General features: G+C 49.2%; 1 protein-coding gene across 1 annotated transcript; it reads right to left on the minus strand.

The window, feature by feature from the left end:
* Nucleotides 1-465: 465 nt before the first annotated feature.
* Nucleotides 466-12,456, minus strand: GNL2 (G protein nucleolar 2). Its single transcript, XM_059488631.1, has 16 exons — nt 12,142-12,456; nt 11,975-12,059; nt 9,760-9,854; nt 8,737-8,876; nt 7,317-7,501; nt 6,995-7,061; nt 5,756-5,914; nt 5,108-5,221; nt 4,833-4,961; nt 3,737-3,841; nt 3,480-3,638; nt 3,220-3,342; nt 2,467-2,897; nt 1,762-1,841; nt 1,039-1,130; nt 466-646 (listed from the first exon to the last, which is right to left on the minus strand). Exons 1-16 carry the CDS (start codon nt 12,203-12,205, stop codon nt 497-499), a joined length of 2,178 nt encoding a protein of 725 aa, XP_059344614.1. The 5' UTR covers nt 12,206-12,456; the 3' UTR covers nt 466-496.
* Between the last annotated feature and the right edge of the window lie 2,493 nt (nt 12,457-14,949).

Below are 14,949 nucleotides of genomic sequence, written 5' to 3' on the forward strand. Positions count from 1 at the left end.
CAGGCAACAGCAGAGCTCTGGGTGTGACTGTTTCTGGTGAAATGAAGGGGCACAATGGCACTCACAGATTCACTTCTCACTGGAAGCAAATGAAATCCCTGCTTGAGGTACCTCTGTGAGCAGCCGGTTACACTGAAGGTGAACAAGGCAAAGAGAATTCCCTGTAGTCATGTGAAAAACCCCACAAAGCCAGTTTCCAGAACTGGAAAAACTGGGTTTCCAGAACAAAACCCACCCAAACCCCACCACTGAGCAACACTGGAATAGCTGCTTGGCTACTGCAGTGTTTGCTGGCCTGGGACAGCGATGTGGAAATACCACCAGCTCCAACTGCACAAAGAACTTTCAGATGATGCAGAAACAAAGACAGAGATGCTGTTCCTGGGGCCAGGACAGACCGGTCACACTGGGCTTTGAACAGGAACCGCAAGTTTTATAGTAAAAAAAGCCACCGCATACTAGAGCTGTTTTATGTAAAATTTAATAGAATAAGCAGCTATTGCTTATGGTTGTATTTTTTGTGCTTTGATCTTTGTCCCTCCAAGCCAGTTTTTTTCTTGTTCTTATTCTTATTTTTCACGTTGTGAGTTTCATAATAGCGGACTCCGACTTTCTTGGAGCGCTGCTGCCTCTCGGCTCGTCTCCTCTGCAAACACAAAACACATTAGCAAATCCCCAGCATCCAGAGCCTCAGTGTCTGCAACTCTCCAATGGTGTTCACTTTGCATTCCACACACGTTAAGTAAAATAAATAATTTCAAACAAAATGTTACTGATGTGACTCTGCACAGAACCCACCCGCCCTGCTCTTATGGGAGAAAACTCCATTTCAGTCTTTGCAGCAAGACACAAAATTCAATCTGGTGTGCATAGTCAGGTAAGAGGGAGGTGACAGAAGTTGTCACATTCATAACAGAATTCAGATTTCATTCCCCTTCTGTTCATGCCCAAAGTCTCAAAGCTCTTTAGTGATATGGCCAAGGATAGAAAAGCCAGCTGATTTCCCTGCTCAGTTGTACTACAGGAAAGAACACTTACTTCTTTGGATGTGAGTTTCTTACAAGGCTGTTTACCCAACTGGTCATCATCATCACTTTCCTCTTCTTTCATCTTTCTTTTCTTCTCTGTGCCTGCAAACAGCAGAGATCATGCCCTTGGTATCTTCCAGAACATTCATTTGTTTGAAGAACTGCAGGCTGAGGTCACCATTTCAACTCCTTGAGCAACATATTCCCTTGGCTGTATTTAAGAGCTTCTACCAAAACAACATGAATGTTCCTCACAAGAGAATCACAGCTATTACTGTGAAAACTGCTCTTGAACAGCAGGTTGCTCCAGCCTCAGCCAAGTCCAGGAGAATTCCACAATCCTGTCAGAACAGGGCTCTCACACTGGATTGTGCCTTTACTAAAACTGACAACAACTCAGTAAAAACCTATAGCTTGAAGTATCTCTGCTTTTATAACATCCCAAATCCCATCCACTCCTTCCTCTAACACCCAGGGCTGCTCTGGCTGCAGCCTGCTGGGAGCCCAGGCTGCTGGAACTCAAAAATTGCCTTCACTGTATCCTCCCTCACTGAGAGGGACACCTCCCATCACACACAGCTGTTCCACAGGAAGGCTACACCAGGTCAGCAGCAGCCCTTGCGACAGCTAAAGGGAGATTTAAGTAGTTTTAGGGGAAAAGATCTTGCACACAGGATCCAGTGGATGCTTCTCCCCTTAATGCCATTTTTTTTCTCTACTAATCTTATTTTACCTCTGTCTCCAGTTTCTTTGGGTTCTTCAGCCTTCTCCACGGATTTTGCAAACACTTGGTCACTCAGTCGCTTGGGGATTCTATGGAAGATAAAACCAGCAATAAAAGATTGTTGTTACACAAACAGTGACCACCTCTGAGAAGCCATCAGACTCCAGCAGATCCCAGTCCCCTGACAGCATCAAAGCCAGTCTTTGCACCAGAATATTGCAATACCCTTGTTGCTGGAGTTGTTGTGCTTGTGTGCTATATGAGAGAGAAAATGTAGCACTTAAACCTTGAAATCTCCCTCATCATAAAGCTGGTGGGTGAGCTTTGCTAAAACTGGGCCTGCTGTATGTGCCAGGACTCACTGCACATGCATGAACACCCAGAGATATCCAACCTTGGGATTATCCAACATCAAGGAGGGATCCAAGGATGCAGTATTGCTGCCCAGATAACCAAGATAATGCTAACTCCAATCCATAGTTTAGGAGGCAGCTTTCCAAAAGTGAGAACATTTTTAATTTGCTGGTAAATAGCAGCTCCTGGAGTAATCTTTCAAAAACAAACTGCTATTTTGCCCAATTCCCAACCCTTATAGCTAAGCCCGATAAGCTGTGGCAACTTATGTGTGTCAAGCAAGTCAGAAATGGAGTCAATCTACAGCAGAGCCTCATCAACCCTTTCCCCCCCTGCAATACATTGGACAGATTCAGGTACCTTATTGCTGAGAATCTCTTGGCCTTGGCTTTATCCAAAAATTTTCTGTATTTTGCAATCTTGTCCTCCAAAGCCTTAAGAACTGCTTTAGAGCTCTCCTGCACACCTGGTGCCATCTGCAATTCCTCCTCTCCTGGATGTTCCTCATTCTTCTCTTCCTCCTCTTCCTCCTCCTCTTCCTCCTCTCCAGTGGATTCATGGTCAGTGTCATCAAAGCCTGGCACATCCACAGGAACCAGGTCTTCTTCTGAGAACTGAGGTGCCACGTTAATCCTGCCGAAGTTCTGCCGCACGTGGGACATGAGCTGCCTGATTTCATTGTTTGTGTTGTTCCCCTCCTCTGCTGCCTCCACAGCTGGTGCCACCAACTCAAAGACTTTCTCCTCAGTGATATCTTGGCTGGATGTCACAGCTGCTTCCAGCACAGGAGGCTGCAAGGAAGAGCAGGGTGTATTATCCCCAAAGTCTGTCCCACCATCTCCAGGAACAATTTTCATTTTCTCTCATCAGAAAAAGCCTAAGATGACAACATGATTACTGACATTTCTCATAGTAATAATGACTCAGACATCTCTGTAAAGAGCACTGCTACCTGGTCCTCACAAAATTCAGGTGTCACATGAAGGACCATGCTTGGGCAGAGCCCAGGACATGCACTGCCAAAGATCCATGGCACTCTGGGAGAAGCAGCAGTGAATACCATTAGGAAAATCAAATATGAGGGAAGAGGAGACACAAGCATCACATTCTTACCTGGGGAGCTGGCTGACCTGCCACTGGTTCTGCCATTGGTGGCATCACAAAGAAAGGGATTCTGCCCCTCTGCCAGTCATTGAGAACCATCTTGCTCACAGTCTGCAAGTCAGGCTCACCACCCTGAGAGAAACAGAAGAGTTTATGTCCATGTTTGTGGGGCACACAGCCCTCCCATGCACCATGAGCAACAGAACCATTGCCATTTCCCATGTTCAGAACAGGATCTTCCAGCCCACAAATGCAGGAAGCTGGCACACCTTTAGCAGTTTTCCAGTCCTAGCAGCAAGTTTCTCAAGGAAGTCCACTGTATCCGTCCAGCACTCAATTTTGTATGTCTTCCTGATGTACTCCTCTTTGGCTCTTTCCAGCACAGCACAAATATGATCTTCAGGGCTCTTAATCTTTTCAACTTGAACCTGAAAAAGCACAGCAGAGCATCAGCAGAGAATCAACCCTCTGAGACCATCACAGTGGGAACAAGCAAAGCCTCCCAGCCCCCAGTGCAGGCACATACCACTCCCTTGAGCACAATGTCTGTCTCTGAGTCTCCTGATGGATAAACCACCCCGGGGCAGTCGATGAGGAAGATCCGCCGCATCAAGGTGATGTACTGCCACACCTGCAAGAGAGCAGCAGCTCCCATCAGCACCTCCACACAGGCCTTGCTTCATTCTGGCAGCCCAGAGCCAGAGAAACAGAGCCTGAGTGCTCCAGATTGCAAGGCAAGATGTGTTCCATTACCATCTGTATGGCAGATTATCTTTGTCATGTGGGCATTTAGCCTTATCTCTCTCTGAGTGATCAATCACACCTCCCTCTGGGAGGACACCTGCTGATAACAGCTACTGAATGTCCCTGCATGGCTGATAAGAACTACAGCATCCCATTGGGAGATGGGAGCCCAGAGGGAGGAGCCAAGCATTCCTACCTGGATAGAATCTGGAGATTCTGCAACACCAGCACGGCTTCTGCACTGCATTGCCCAGAGGAACAGCAGCTGCCTCTGCCCCTGGATCTTCAGAGGCAGAGACTGCACCTTTCTGCAGGATCCCTGCTCCAGCAGAACCAGCCCTGACACTGCAGGAGGGCTGAGCCACAATTCCAATGGCACTGCTGCCAACAGCCTGACCCACAGGGTGTCAGGTTGGGTTCTGGCTCTGGCAGTGTTGGTTTAGTTCACTGCACTGTTTATTTTATCCTTTTTTTTTCCTTTTCCCTATTAAAGAACTGTTATTTCCTGCTCCTATATTTGTTGCCTGAGAGTCCCTTAATTTAAAATTTATAGCATTTTGGAGGGGTGGGGAGGGTTTACATTCTCTGTTTCAGGGGAGGCTCCTGCCTTCCTTAGCAGCCTCCTGTCTTTCCAAACCAAGACACTGACCCAGCGTTTGGATCAGGGAGTGAGGGCAGCTGAGAATTCCCATCACAGCCCTGCAGTACAGCAGGGTGGGAATTGGGGAATGCTGCCAGAGCAGGGCCTCAGATCAGGGACTGTCCATGAGCTCCTCCTCAGGGTCCCACAACCTGTGCAGGTCAGTGCAGAACCTGACAAGGTCACTAGGCTGTTTCACACGAGCACATTTGTGTCTTTAGCACTGGGATGTTCCTACCTTTGTTTCCCCTGCAATGGGGGCCACACTGCAGACCTTCTTGGACCTCAGGGTATTGATCACTGAGCTCTTGCCAACGTTGGGGTAACCAATGAATCCCACACTGATCTGCTTCTTGTCAGAGTGTAACTGGTGAGAAATAACAGATCCTTTTACATCTTGGAGTGAGGGACAGAATTACCACTGCAGTCCTGAACCCCAATTGCTAACAAAGCAAAAGACCACACACAGTAACCTCCCCAAGCCAACCACAGATCCCCAAAATCGTTTTGTACCTTTCCAAACTGCCTGAGGAGCTGGATGAAGGCACCTTTGCCGAATGGGTTTGTGAGGCTGGCATGGAAAGCAAGTGTTGGATACTCCTGGGAAAGGACAGTGACCCAACGCTTCTGCAGAGGCAAAGAGGGCTGGGTTAGAGACTGGGGCTGGACAGTGACACTCTGAGCTCAGAGAGGAGGACACAGCCTCTGCACTGGGCTCACAACTGCAACATGAACATTGCTAAGGAAGAACCTTTGAAGCACTTCCCCAGCCCAACAGTATTGTTTGTATTAAAGACAAACAATTTCCCAAAAATGCCTTCACTGCTAGCTAAAACTCATTAGTTTAATGACATAAAGCAAACCAGCTGGGGTGGATATGGATCCTAGGCAGACTAACATTTAGCACACTCTGGAGACAACAGCTGAACTGTTAAATCCAGACAGAGGAAGTAGGGAATTTGTGGCTGGCGTGTGTTGCTCAACTTGGCCAAACTTGGACAGATTTACATGGTAATTGTTACTTTTACTGCAGGCAAGCAGAGAACTCCCAGTGCCCCAGTTGCAGTACGCCCTTCCAGACCAGCATGGGGACTGGCACAGAGCTACAGCCACAACAGGAACAAAGAAGGTCCACAGAATAACAGGCAGGACTGTGCTTACAGTGGCCCAGGTAGGAATGAGATCACATTTGTTCAGGACAAAAATGAGATGTTTCCAAGGCTTCTCCTTTTTAAGGTAGGATTCCACGTGAGGGGAGCGAGTGCCCATGGGATCTCGGGCATCCAGAACTTGAACAACAACATCTGATGAGTCAATCACCTGAAAAATATAAAAAAAAAAACACACAGAAATAATGGATTTTGCAGAAAGCAAGATATCTGTACCTCCCAAATGAAAACTAGTGATATTTGAAACTATATAATTAATTTAAAAACCTTGTATCCTTCACAAACTGCTAGTTCCCCACAGACAAGTGAAGTTCAGACTAACATCCATTGATGCTCTACTCTCTCCTCTCCTAAATCCCCTCCAAATTCAGCCTGGAGAGCTGAACAACTTTTACCTGCTCTTACGCACCAGTGAAGAAACCACTACACCCAAATGGGAAAACTAAAGTGCTGCAGCACACAAACCCCCAGTGTTCATCCTCCATTCAGCAACAACTCCCTTCTCCCATTTCATAATGCATCAGGGTATAAAGGATGTTTTCTGGACCAATATGAAACACACAACCAAGCAGGAACCTGCTGTTAGTCCACGAAGCAGCTACAGCAGGGAGCTGTCATTTATGACTTGTTTCAAGCCAAGTGAATTTGTTTCACAGCTTTTTCCTGCAGTTTTGGCAGCCTCTTACTGAAATCTGTTTTGCTGAACCATTCCCAGTGCTTTTAGATCCAAATGAAAAGGTTTTTAGCTACATTCAGAAATTCAGAGCAAAAAGTCAAACAATTTCACACCTAGAGAGTCACAGAGAGCACACAAACTGCTCATACCACCCCGATTCACTCAGTCTCCATTTCTCTGGCAGCCATGGTGGCTCATGGAGAATTGAGGGTCAGAGCTCTCCCAAGATGACCCCATCAACATGCCAGATGTTTTTAGCCTAAAGAAACTAAAGGGAACATGACTCTTTTACTTGTGGTGAAGACCCAGGAGTCCAAGAGAAACTGATACCTTCACTCTGCCAGTCCTCTTCTAGATCATGTATTTTAAGAATGTTTGTTCCTGCAGGACAAGAGCTCAAGAATCAAGCTCAGTCAGGCAGAGATTTAGAACTTAAAATCTACTCTTTTTGAGTTTTTCTCATTGTTGCTGTACAGGATTTCAGTGCTGTGCTGAAGCCCCTAACTGTGTAAAGGCTGACAGATGTGATTGCTGTAAAATCCAAGTGCCATTTACCTTGTAGAGCTCACCCCAGATTCTTTTGGACTGTCCTTTCTTAAAGATTTCCTCTTGTGCTTCATCCCTAGAAGATATCACCAGAAACATCAGCACCACAGATACAGAGTCAGGATCATCTTCTCTTAATCCATTTACAGACAAAAGAGGGGACAAAGCCCAAGTAACAATTGGTATTTAGCCAAAACCCCACATTCAGCTAATCTCCTTTTCCTTCCTCCTCACACAGTAACAACATTGATGGAGGTACCAGATCCATATTTAAAAACAAGGCTGGCTTTTCCTATATGTACACAATGAATAATTTTTCCTTTCCAGTCACCTTACACCAGTGTCCTCTGTCACCAGGTCTCGGTCCTTGCCCTGGTCATAAGACTCTGATGAAGCCTCAGCATTCTCCACCAGAGACTGCACATCACTTGCAGACAGATTTGGTCTTTTCCTCTGTGCTTTGGGGCCAAACGTTGTTTCAAATGTTTCTGTGTCAAGAATGTGAACTCTGGAGGTCTGAGGAAAAACAGGTTGGTTAAAAAAAACAAACCCCAAACACCATTTTTTTCCAATCTCTCGTGAAACACAGGAAAAGAGCCCCAAGTTCAACACAGCCCTGGCAGCCTGTAAGTGACAGGCACTTCCTTAATAATGTTTGAGTTTTCCACTTCAAGCTTTGAGAAACACAAGAGTGGATACTTAATAAGCAACAAAACATTCTGCACTTGCCAACGAGCCATGCTTCAGTTCTTCCACCATAAATGGTGTCAAATGCAATTACAGGCACCGTGATGAAAATTCAGCTGCTATCTTTGATCACTGCTTGTTTTTCTAACAAGAGCACAAATCTCGCCAAATTCTCAGATTTTTGTCAGGGATAATTACAATCAAAACTAGATTTTAAAGCTTGCAATGAAAGCCAGCTTGTCTTGGAACAGCAAACAGTGCATGGCTGAAAGGAGCAATTTGTTTTTGTAATGCATGTTTTAACACAACCTTTTCCCTAATTTAAATAATGTTCTTATGACATGAACTTGCAAAGTTTCCATATGACAAAACATCTACCAATAGTCCAAAATAATGGTTTGGACACAGTGAAAAAATGGCAGTAACTAAAATTGGATGTACTAGAAATGAAGGGTGAATGAAGAAGAATTTCTGGTACAGGATAAAACACGTGTTTGAGTTGAAATTCATCATGTGAGTGTCTGCAGGGTGCAGCAGCCTCAGGAAAGGCACAAAAGCTGTTAGAGGCATTAGAACGTCAAAAGACCATACACAGTAACCCCTCAAACCCCCATTAACCTATCAGAAATCAGATCATAATATGACAATATCATAACCTGTCACAGAATCACAGAAGGCTTTGGGCTGGAAGGGACCTTAAAGCCCATCCAGTGCCACCCCTGCCATGGCAGGGACGCTTTCCACTGTCCCAGGTGGCTCCAAACCTGGCCTTGGGCACTGCCAGGGATGGGGCAGCCACAGCTGCTCTGAGTACCCTGTGCCAGGCCTGCCCACCCTCACAGAAAAGAATTTTTGGGGTAATTTCCTATTGGAAAATGAGAATTTTTATTAAATAATATATCTCTCTTTGCTCTAACACTTGATGGCCACAGTGACAGGACAGAACCATCCTTCCCCAAGGAATCCACTCCAGCTGCCCCTTGTAGAAGGCAGCATTTCCCAGTATTTCCCAGACTGATCAGGACAGCAGAGCTGCTCACAGCTGTGCACACAGGGATACCCACGTGTGGTTTGATCCTGTCGTGGAACAGGGACATGGGCAGCTTCTTCTGCTTCATGATCACCCTGTAAGGATCCTTCATTACAGTCTCCATCTCCTCCTGGAATTTCTGCAGGGATGATTGCTTGATCACACGAGTATTTCCTGTAAAAAAACAAACATCACACTTGGCCATTCCTGATCTCAACTGCTCCAACTGGGGACACTAATAAAACATGAGCTTTGCATCTAGAAACAAAAATATCAGTGAAAACAAAAAGGGTTTTACTTGAGACCAAGCCCAAAGAAGCAGCCAATCCCTTTCTTTGCCACCATTTATAGGAAATTTTAAAAGTATCTTTAGGATATTTACTAGCCATACACATGGGCAAACCTTGGGGAACAAAACAGGAGCCAAAATAACCCCCCTGAGGGAGAGCAAAGCCCCAAAGCACAGGTACAGGCAAGGGGTGACAATGATGCCTCAGGATTTCAGCTTTTCTATTTTCATATATTTGTAATCCTGCAGTTCTTTAGTGTATAACTCCAAACTCCACACACAGTGGGAGCTGCTGCTTCCCCATTTGGGGCAGACACAACAATTCCTCTCCAGGCCTGGCAGTCAAGGACACCTCACTGCCTCAGGCCCCAGAGATGGAAACAAAAGTGAGTTGGGGGCAGCAAACTTGGGGTAAATGACTTCATTAGCTGAAGCTGTAATTGGAAGATGAACCCCCAATATGCAAATGAACCAAACTTATAAAAAAAGTGTGAAAACTCATGACCTGTCATCCATTTTGGGTGGCCCTTGGGGGGCTTTGTCTGCCCTAAATGTACCTGGAGGTCCTTCAATAAGTATAATTGCTTTTTATTCCCTTAATTTTGTCTGCCCTCTGTTTTTTGGTAGCCCCACAAGGCATCAACAACAGCAGGGGTCCCTCTCCTTCCCACACAGCTCTCAGATCACCATTCTGAAACAAACCCCTTCCATCACACTAAATTCAACAGCTTTGAAGCTTGCTGAGTCTGGAATTTGGACAAAACTCACCAAACCATTTGATATTTGGTTCCACTCTTGCAACAGTGCCTGGTGCCACAGTTGACTGATACTGCAGAGGTTTGATGATTTTGCCACGTTTGTTCCTGAGGGACAAATGAAGAAATGTCAGTGCACAAAGGGCAGCACTGACCCCTCAGGCCCTGTGTGTGCCAGGCCAGAAGCAGAAGCACAAAATGCAGAGGGACTGTGATGGTGTTCACAGGGGTTCTTGGATGAGGGATGAGGATCTGACTCCATGTTTCAGAAGGCTGATTTATTATTTTATGATATATATTACATTAAAACTATACTAAAAGGATAGAAGAAAGGATTTCATCAGAAGGCTGGCTAAGAATAGAATAGGAATGATAAAGGTTTGTGGCTTGGCTCTCTGTCTGAGCCAGCTGACTGTGATTGGCCATTAATTAGAAACAACCTCATGAGACCAATCACAGATGCACCTGTTGCATCCCACAGCAGCAGATAATCAATGTTTACATTTTGTTCCTGAGGCCTCTCAGCTTCTCAGGAGGAAAAAATCCTAAGGAAAGGACTTTTCATAAAAGATGTCTGTGACAGAGGGACCCTGCCCTGCAGTGGTGAATGCTGCTGTGCATCCCTGAGGTGAGTTACCCAACCCGAGTGGCACTGATGGCAGTCACAGCCCTTGGTGTCACTCCAGCCAGGCCAGACCCTCCCTGCAGCTGCTTGTGGCAGCCAGGAAGGGCTCCTGGGGCTGCAAAAGGCACCAGTGCTGTTTTCTGGCAAACCCCACTGAGCTCTCTCACAAAGCCCTTTAACCAGCTCTGCAGGACTCACCCATACAGGATGTACAAGAGGAGACCTGGTTTGAACTCAGCAATATCTCAAAATCCCTCCTTCCCATCTGCTCCCCAAACAGGGGGAAATTTGGCACAAGAAACCAAAGAAGGTGATGTGAAACAGAACTGCCATGGCACAGCCAGGTGGGTGCTGCTCCCCTGCCATGGATGTCTAAGTGTGGGACAGGGGCACCCTCTGTGGAGATGCTGAGGGAGCTGAGGCTCTTCAGGTGTTTGGGGGGAGATTTTGAGCTTTGCTGCTGTGGGAAATTCAGGAATTCTGTGTGGTCTGGGTCTCTCCAGGCAGATGCATCAAGTGTTTTACACCTGTATCCTGGGTACATTGCTGGGCTGCTGAGAGCTCAGGATCAGGCCTGGGATCAGGATCAGGCTCAGGATCAGGCTGGGATCAGGCTCAGGATCAGGCTCAGGATCAGGCTGGGATCAGGATCAGGATCAGGCCTGGGATCAGGCTCAGGCTCAGGATCAGGCTCAGGATCAGGCCTGGGATCAGGATCAGGATGGGATCAGGCCTGGGATCAGGATCAGGATCAGGCTGGGATCAGGCTCAGGATCAGGGTGGGATCAGGCTTGGAATCAGGCTCAGGCCTCTGATCAGGCCTAGGATCAGGATCAGGCTCCCCAGCTCAAAGGGTTACAGAGCCCACCACAGAGCAACTCTCAAAGTTTCCATATGACAAAACAGCTACCAATAGTCCAAGATAATGGTTTAGACACCATGAAAAAATGGCAGTAATTAAAACTTGATGCACTAGAAATGAAGGCTGAATGAACAAGAATTTCTTGTGCAGGATAAAACACATGTTGGACTACAAACTCATCATGTGAGTGCCTGCAGGGTGCAGCAGCCTCAGGAAAGGCACAGAAGCTGTTAGAAAGATTAGAACATCAGCTGGCACATTAATGTATCACAAATCAATCATAATATGACAGTATCATAATCTATCACAGAATCAAAGAAGGCTTTGGGTTGGAAGGGACCTTAAAGCCCATCCACTGTCCCACTGCCCTGTCCAGCCTGGCCTTGGGCACTGCCAGGGACCCAGGGACAGCCACAGCTGCTCTGGGCACCTGTGCCAAGGCCTGACCCTCACAGGGAACAATTTTTATGGTAATTTCCTATTGGAAAACGAGAATTTTTATTAAACAATGTATCCTTCCTTCCCAGTGCCAGTCCCAGCCAGGGATCCAGGGACAGCCACAGCTGCTCTGGGCACGCTCTGCCAGGGCCTGCCCACCCTCACAGGGAACGATTTTTGTGGTAATTTCCTATTGAAAAACAAGAATATTTATTAAATAATGTATCTTTCCTTCCCAGTTCCAGTCCCGAGGCGTTCTGGGGCCTGTCCCGGGATCGCGGCCAGGCCAGGCCGGGCCCTCACCTGCGCTCCTTCTGCCGGTACATGTTGAGCCGCCGGATGGTCGCTCGGTCCCGCATGTTGTTCCCTCCCTCGCCCCCGATGCGATCTGCGGAGACAAGAGAACATCAGCCCCGCTTCGCTTCGGTTCGCTCCGGTTCAGCCCGCCCGACCCGCGGCCCTGCCCGTACCGGGGTTGGTGCTGGCGCGGGAGGGGTTGATGGAGCAGCGGCCCTTGTAGCGCGGCTTCACCATGGTGCCGGTATTGGTATCAGTGTGTGTGAGGGTTCCGGTGTCGGTATCGGTGTGGATGCGGGTTCCGGCGCCGGTATCGGTGTGGATGCGGGTTCCGGCGCCGGTATCACTGTCGGTTCGGGTTCCGGCGCCGGTATGGGTGTGGATGCGGGTTCCGGTGCCGGTATCACTGTCGGTTCGGGTTCCGCTGCCGGTATCGGTTCCGGGGCCGGTGCCGGGACAGGCCCGGAGCGCTCAGGCCGGGCCGCGGACACGCGCGCGGCACTTCCGGCGCTCAGCAGCGCCTGACGCAATTCCGGGAGCACCGCGCGGCGGCGCAGGCGCAGTGGCACCTCCGGGCCCGGTTGCCACGGCAACCTCGGCTCGGCCTGCCCGGGCCCGGGTCCCTTTGTGTCACCCTGTGTCACCCGTGTCCCCTCCGTGCCCCTGTGCCCCGGGCTCTGTGTCACTGTGTCCCGTGTCAGTGCCCGTCTCTGGAGTGGCGGTGCCCGCCCGGAGCGCCGCAGTGTGGCCGGTCCGGCCCGGGCCCGCGGGGTGGTTGGGAGTCCCGCTGGCACGGGAGCCCCCATTGTTCGGGAATGGAGTTTGTGCAGTGACACATCATGGAAATGGTTCGGGAGAGCGGCGGGAGCGCTCCCTGCCTATCGCTGGGATAGGGGTGGCTGGCGTGACACTGGGGCTGCTGATGTGACACTGGGGCTGCTGATGTGACACTGGGGTGGCTGGTGGGATACTGGGGCTGATAAAGGGGCACTGGGGTGGTTGGTGGGATACTGGGGGCGCTGGTGGGACACTGGGGTTGCCAGAGGACACTGGGACAGCCATAGGGACACTGGGGCTACTCATGGGACACTGGGACAGCCAGAGGGGCCCTGGCGCTGCCAGAGGGACACTTGGACAGCCACAGGGACAATGGGGTGGCTGATGTGACACTGGGGCTGCTGATGGGACACTGGAGCAGCCAGAGGGACACTGGGGCAGTCAGGAGGACACTGGGGCTCCTAAAGGGGCACTGGGACTGCTTGTGTGACACTGGGACAGCCAGAGGGACCCTGGGGCTGCCAGAGGGGCACTTGTACACCCAGAGGGACACTGGGGTGGCTGATGTGACACTGGGGCTGCTGGTGGGACACTGACTCTACTAAAGGGACATTGGGACAGCCAGAGGGGCAGTGGGACAGTCAGAAGGACATTGGGGCTGCCAGAGGGGCACTGAGGCTGCTGGTGTGACATGGGGCTGCTAAAGGGGCACTGGGACAACCAGTGGGACTGCCAGAGGGGCATAGGAGCAGTCGGAGGGGCACTGGGGCTACTGGTGTGACACTGGTACAGCCAGAGGCGCCCTGGGCCAGTCAGAAGGACATTGGGGCTACTAAAGGGGCACTGGGGCTGCTGGTGCGACACTGGGGCTGCCAGAGGGACACTGGGACATCCAGAGGGGCCCTGGCGCTGCCAGAGGGGCACTTGGACAGCCACAGGGACACTGGGGTGGCCGATGTGACGCTGGGGATGCTGATAGGACACTAGGGCTGCCAGAGGGGCACTCAGACTGCTGGTGTGACACTGGAGTGGCTGGTGGGGCACTGGGGCTGCTAAAGGGGCACTGGGACAACCAGGGGGACAGTGGGGCTGCCAGAGGGGCATTGAAGCAGCCAGAGGGGCACTGGGACTGCTGGTGTGACACTGGGACAGCCAGAGGGACACCAGGACAGTCAGAGGGACACTGCTGCAGCAGGGACTCGAGCACCAGGCCATGCTGCTGGGTGTTTACAGGCACACAGGGCTGCTCTTTCTGGGTTACTGGCAAAGAATTTCAGAAATCAGCAATAACAACACTGCGTGTTTTCATGTGCGAGTAAAGAACTGCGTGGATGGTGCATTAACAGAGCAAATCTGTGCAAGGTCTGTGTCCAGAGCCCACATCCCTGTCACTGCCAGACTGTAACAGCAATTTGAAATCCCCTCACCTAGGGGAAATGAACAAAGCTGAGCTGAAACTGTGTTAATTGATAGCAGAGCTTGGGCTGGGGCCAAGCTCAGCACCTGGGGGAATACTTGCCCAAAACACAGCTCTGGCCCATCCTTCCCAAACACTTATTAGCAGCACAGCAATGTCCTTCTGGTGCTGCTAATGCTCCTTTAAGCCCAGAACAATAACAGAGCTGCTGGGATTTTGTTCTCCTAATGATTTTCAGTGTTTTGCTGTGAGGTGCAGAGTCCCTGCTGCACAAGGGAGCCACGATGAGTCAGGCCTTGGGACATGTTTTGTAAGACTGAGTCTGGACTTGGAGGCTGTTTGGCTTAAGCCTCCACGTTCTGGTTTTTCTCTTTAATAGAATTATCTGTGCCTTGGGCATTGAAAAAGTACACATTGATGTGGCTATAAAAAAAAATCAATTCCAAATTGTAGATAATTGTTTAAGCTATCAGACTCGAGGCTCATGGAGAAGAGTTTTCCCGGGACAAGTGTGTTTTCTATTAGAGTCGATATCAATCTGTCAGAAGAGCCTTTTGATTTTCAACATTTTAGACTAAATAGTTGAGTAATACTTTTGCTCTGCTCTCCCCAACTCTTTCTTCCTTTCCCTTAAGAAAACTCCCTCTTTATTGTTAGCAAGACATCTTGGGGAGCAGCCAGAAAGTCGCCGTCTCTTTCTGTGAGGGAACAGACCCAGCCAGCTTTGGGCAGGAGGTTGTGGCAGGGAGAGCTTGGCTTGGGGATGCCCTGGAGTTGGCTGCTGAAT

The sequence above is a fragment of the Ammospiza nelsoni genome, chromosome 25 (assembly GCF_027579445.1).
Source record: "Ammospiza nelsoni isolate bAmmNel1 chromosome 25, bAmmNel1.pri, whole genome shotgun sequence".
NCBI classification, from domain to species: Eukaryota; Metazoa; Chordata; class Aves; order Passeriformes; family Passerellidae; genus Ammospiza; species Ammospiza nelsoni.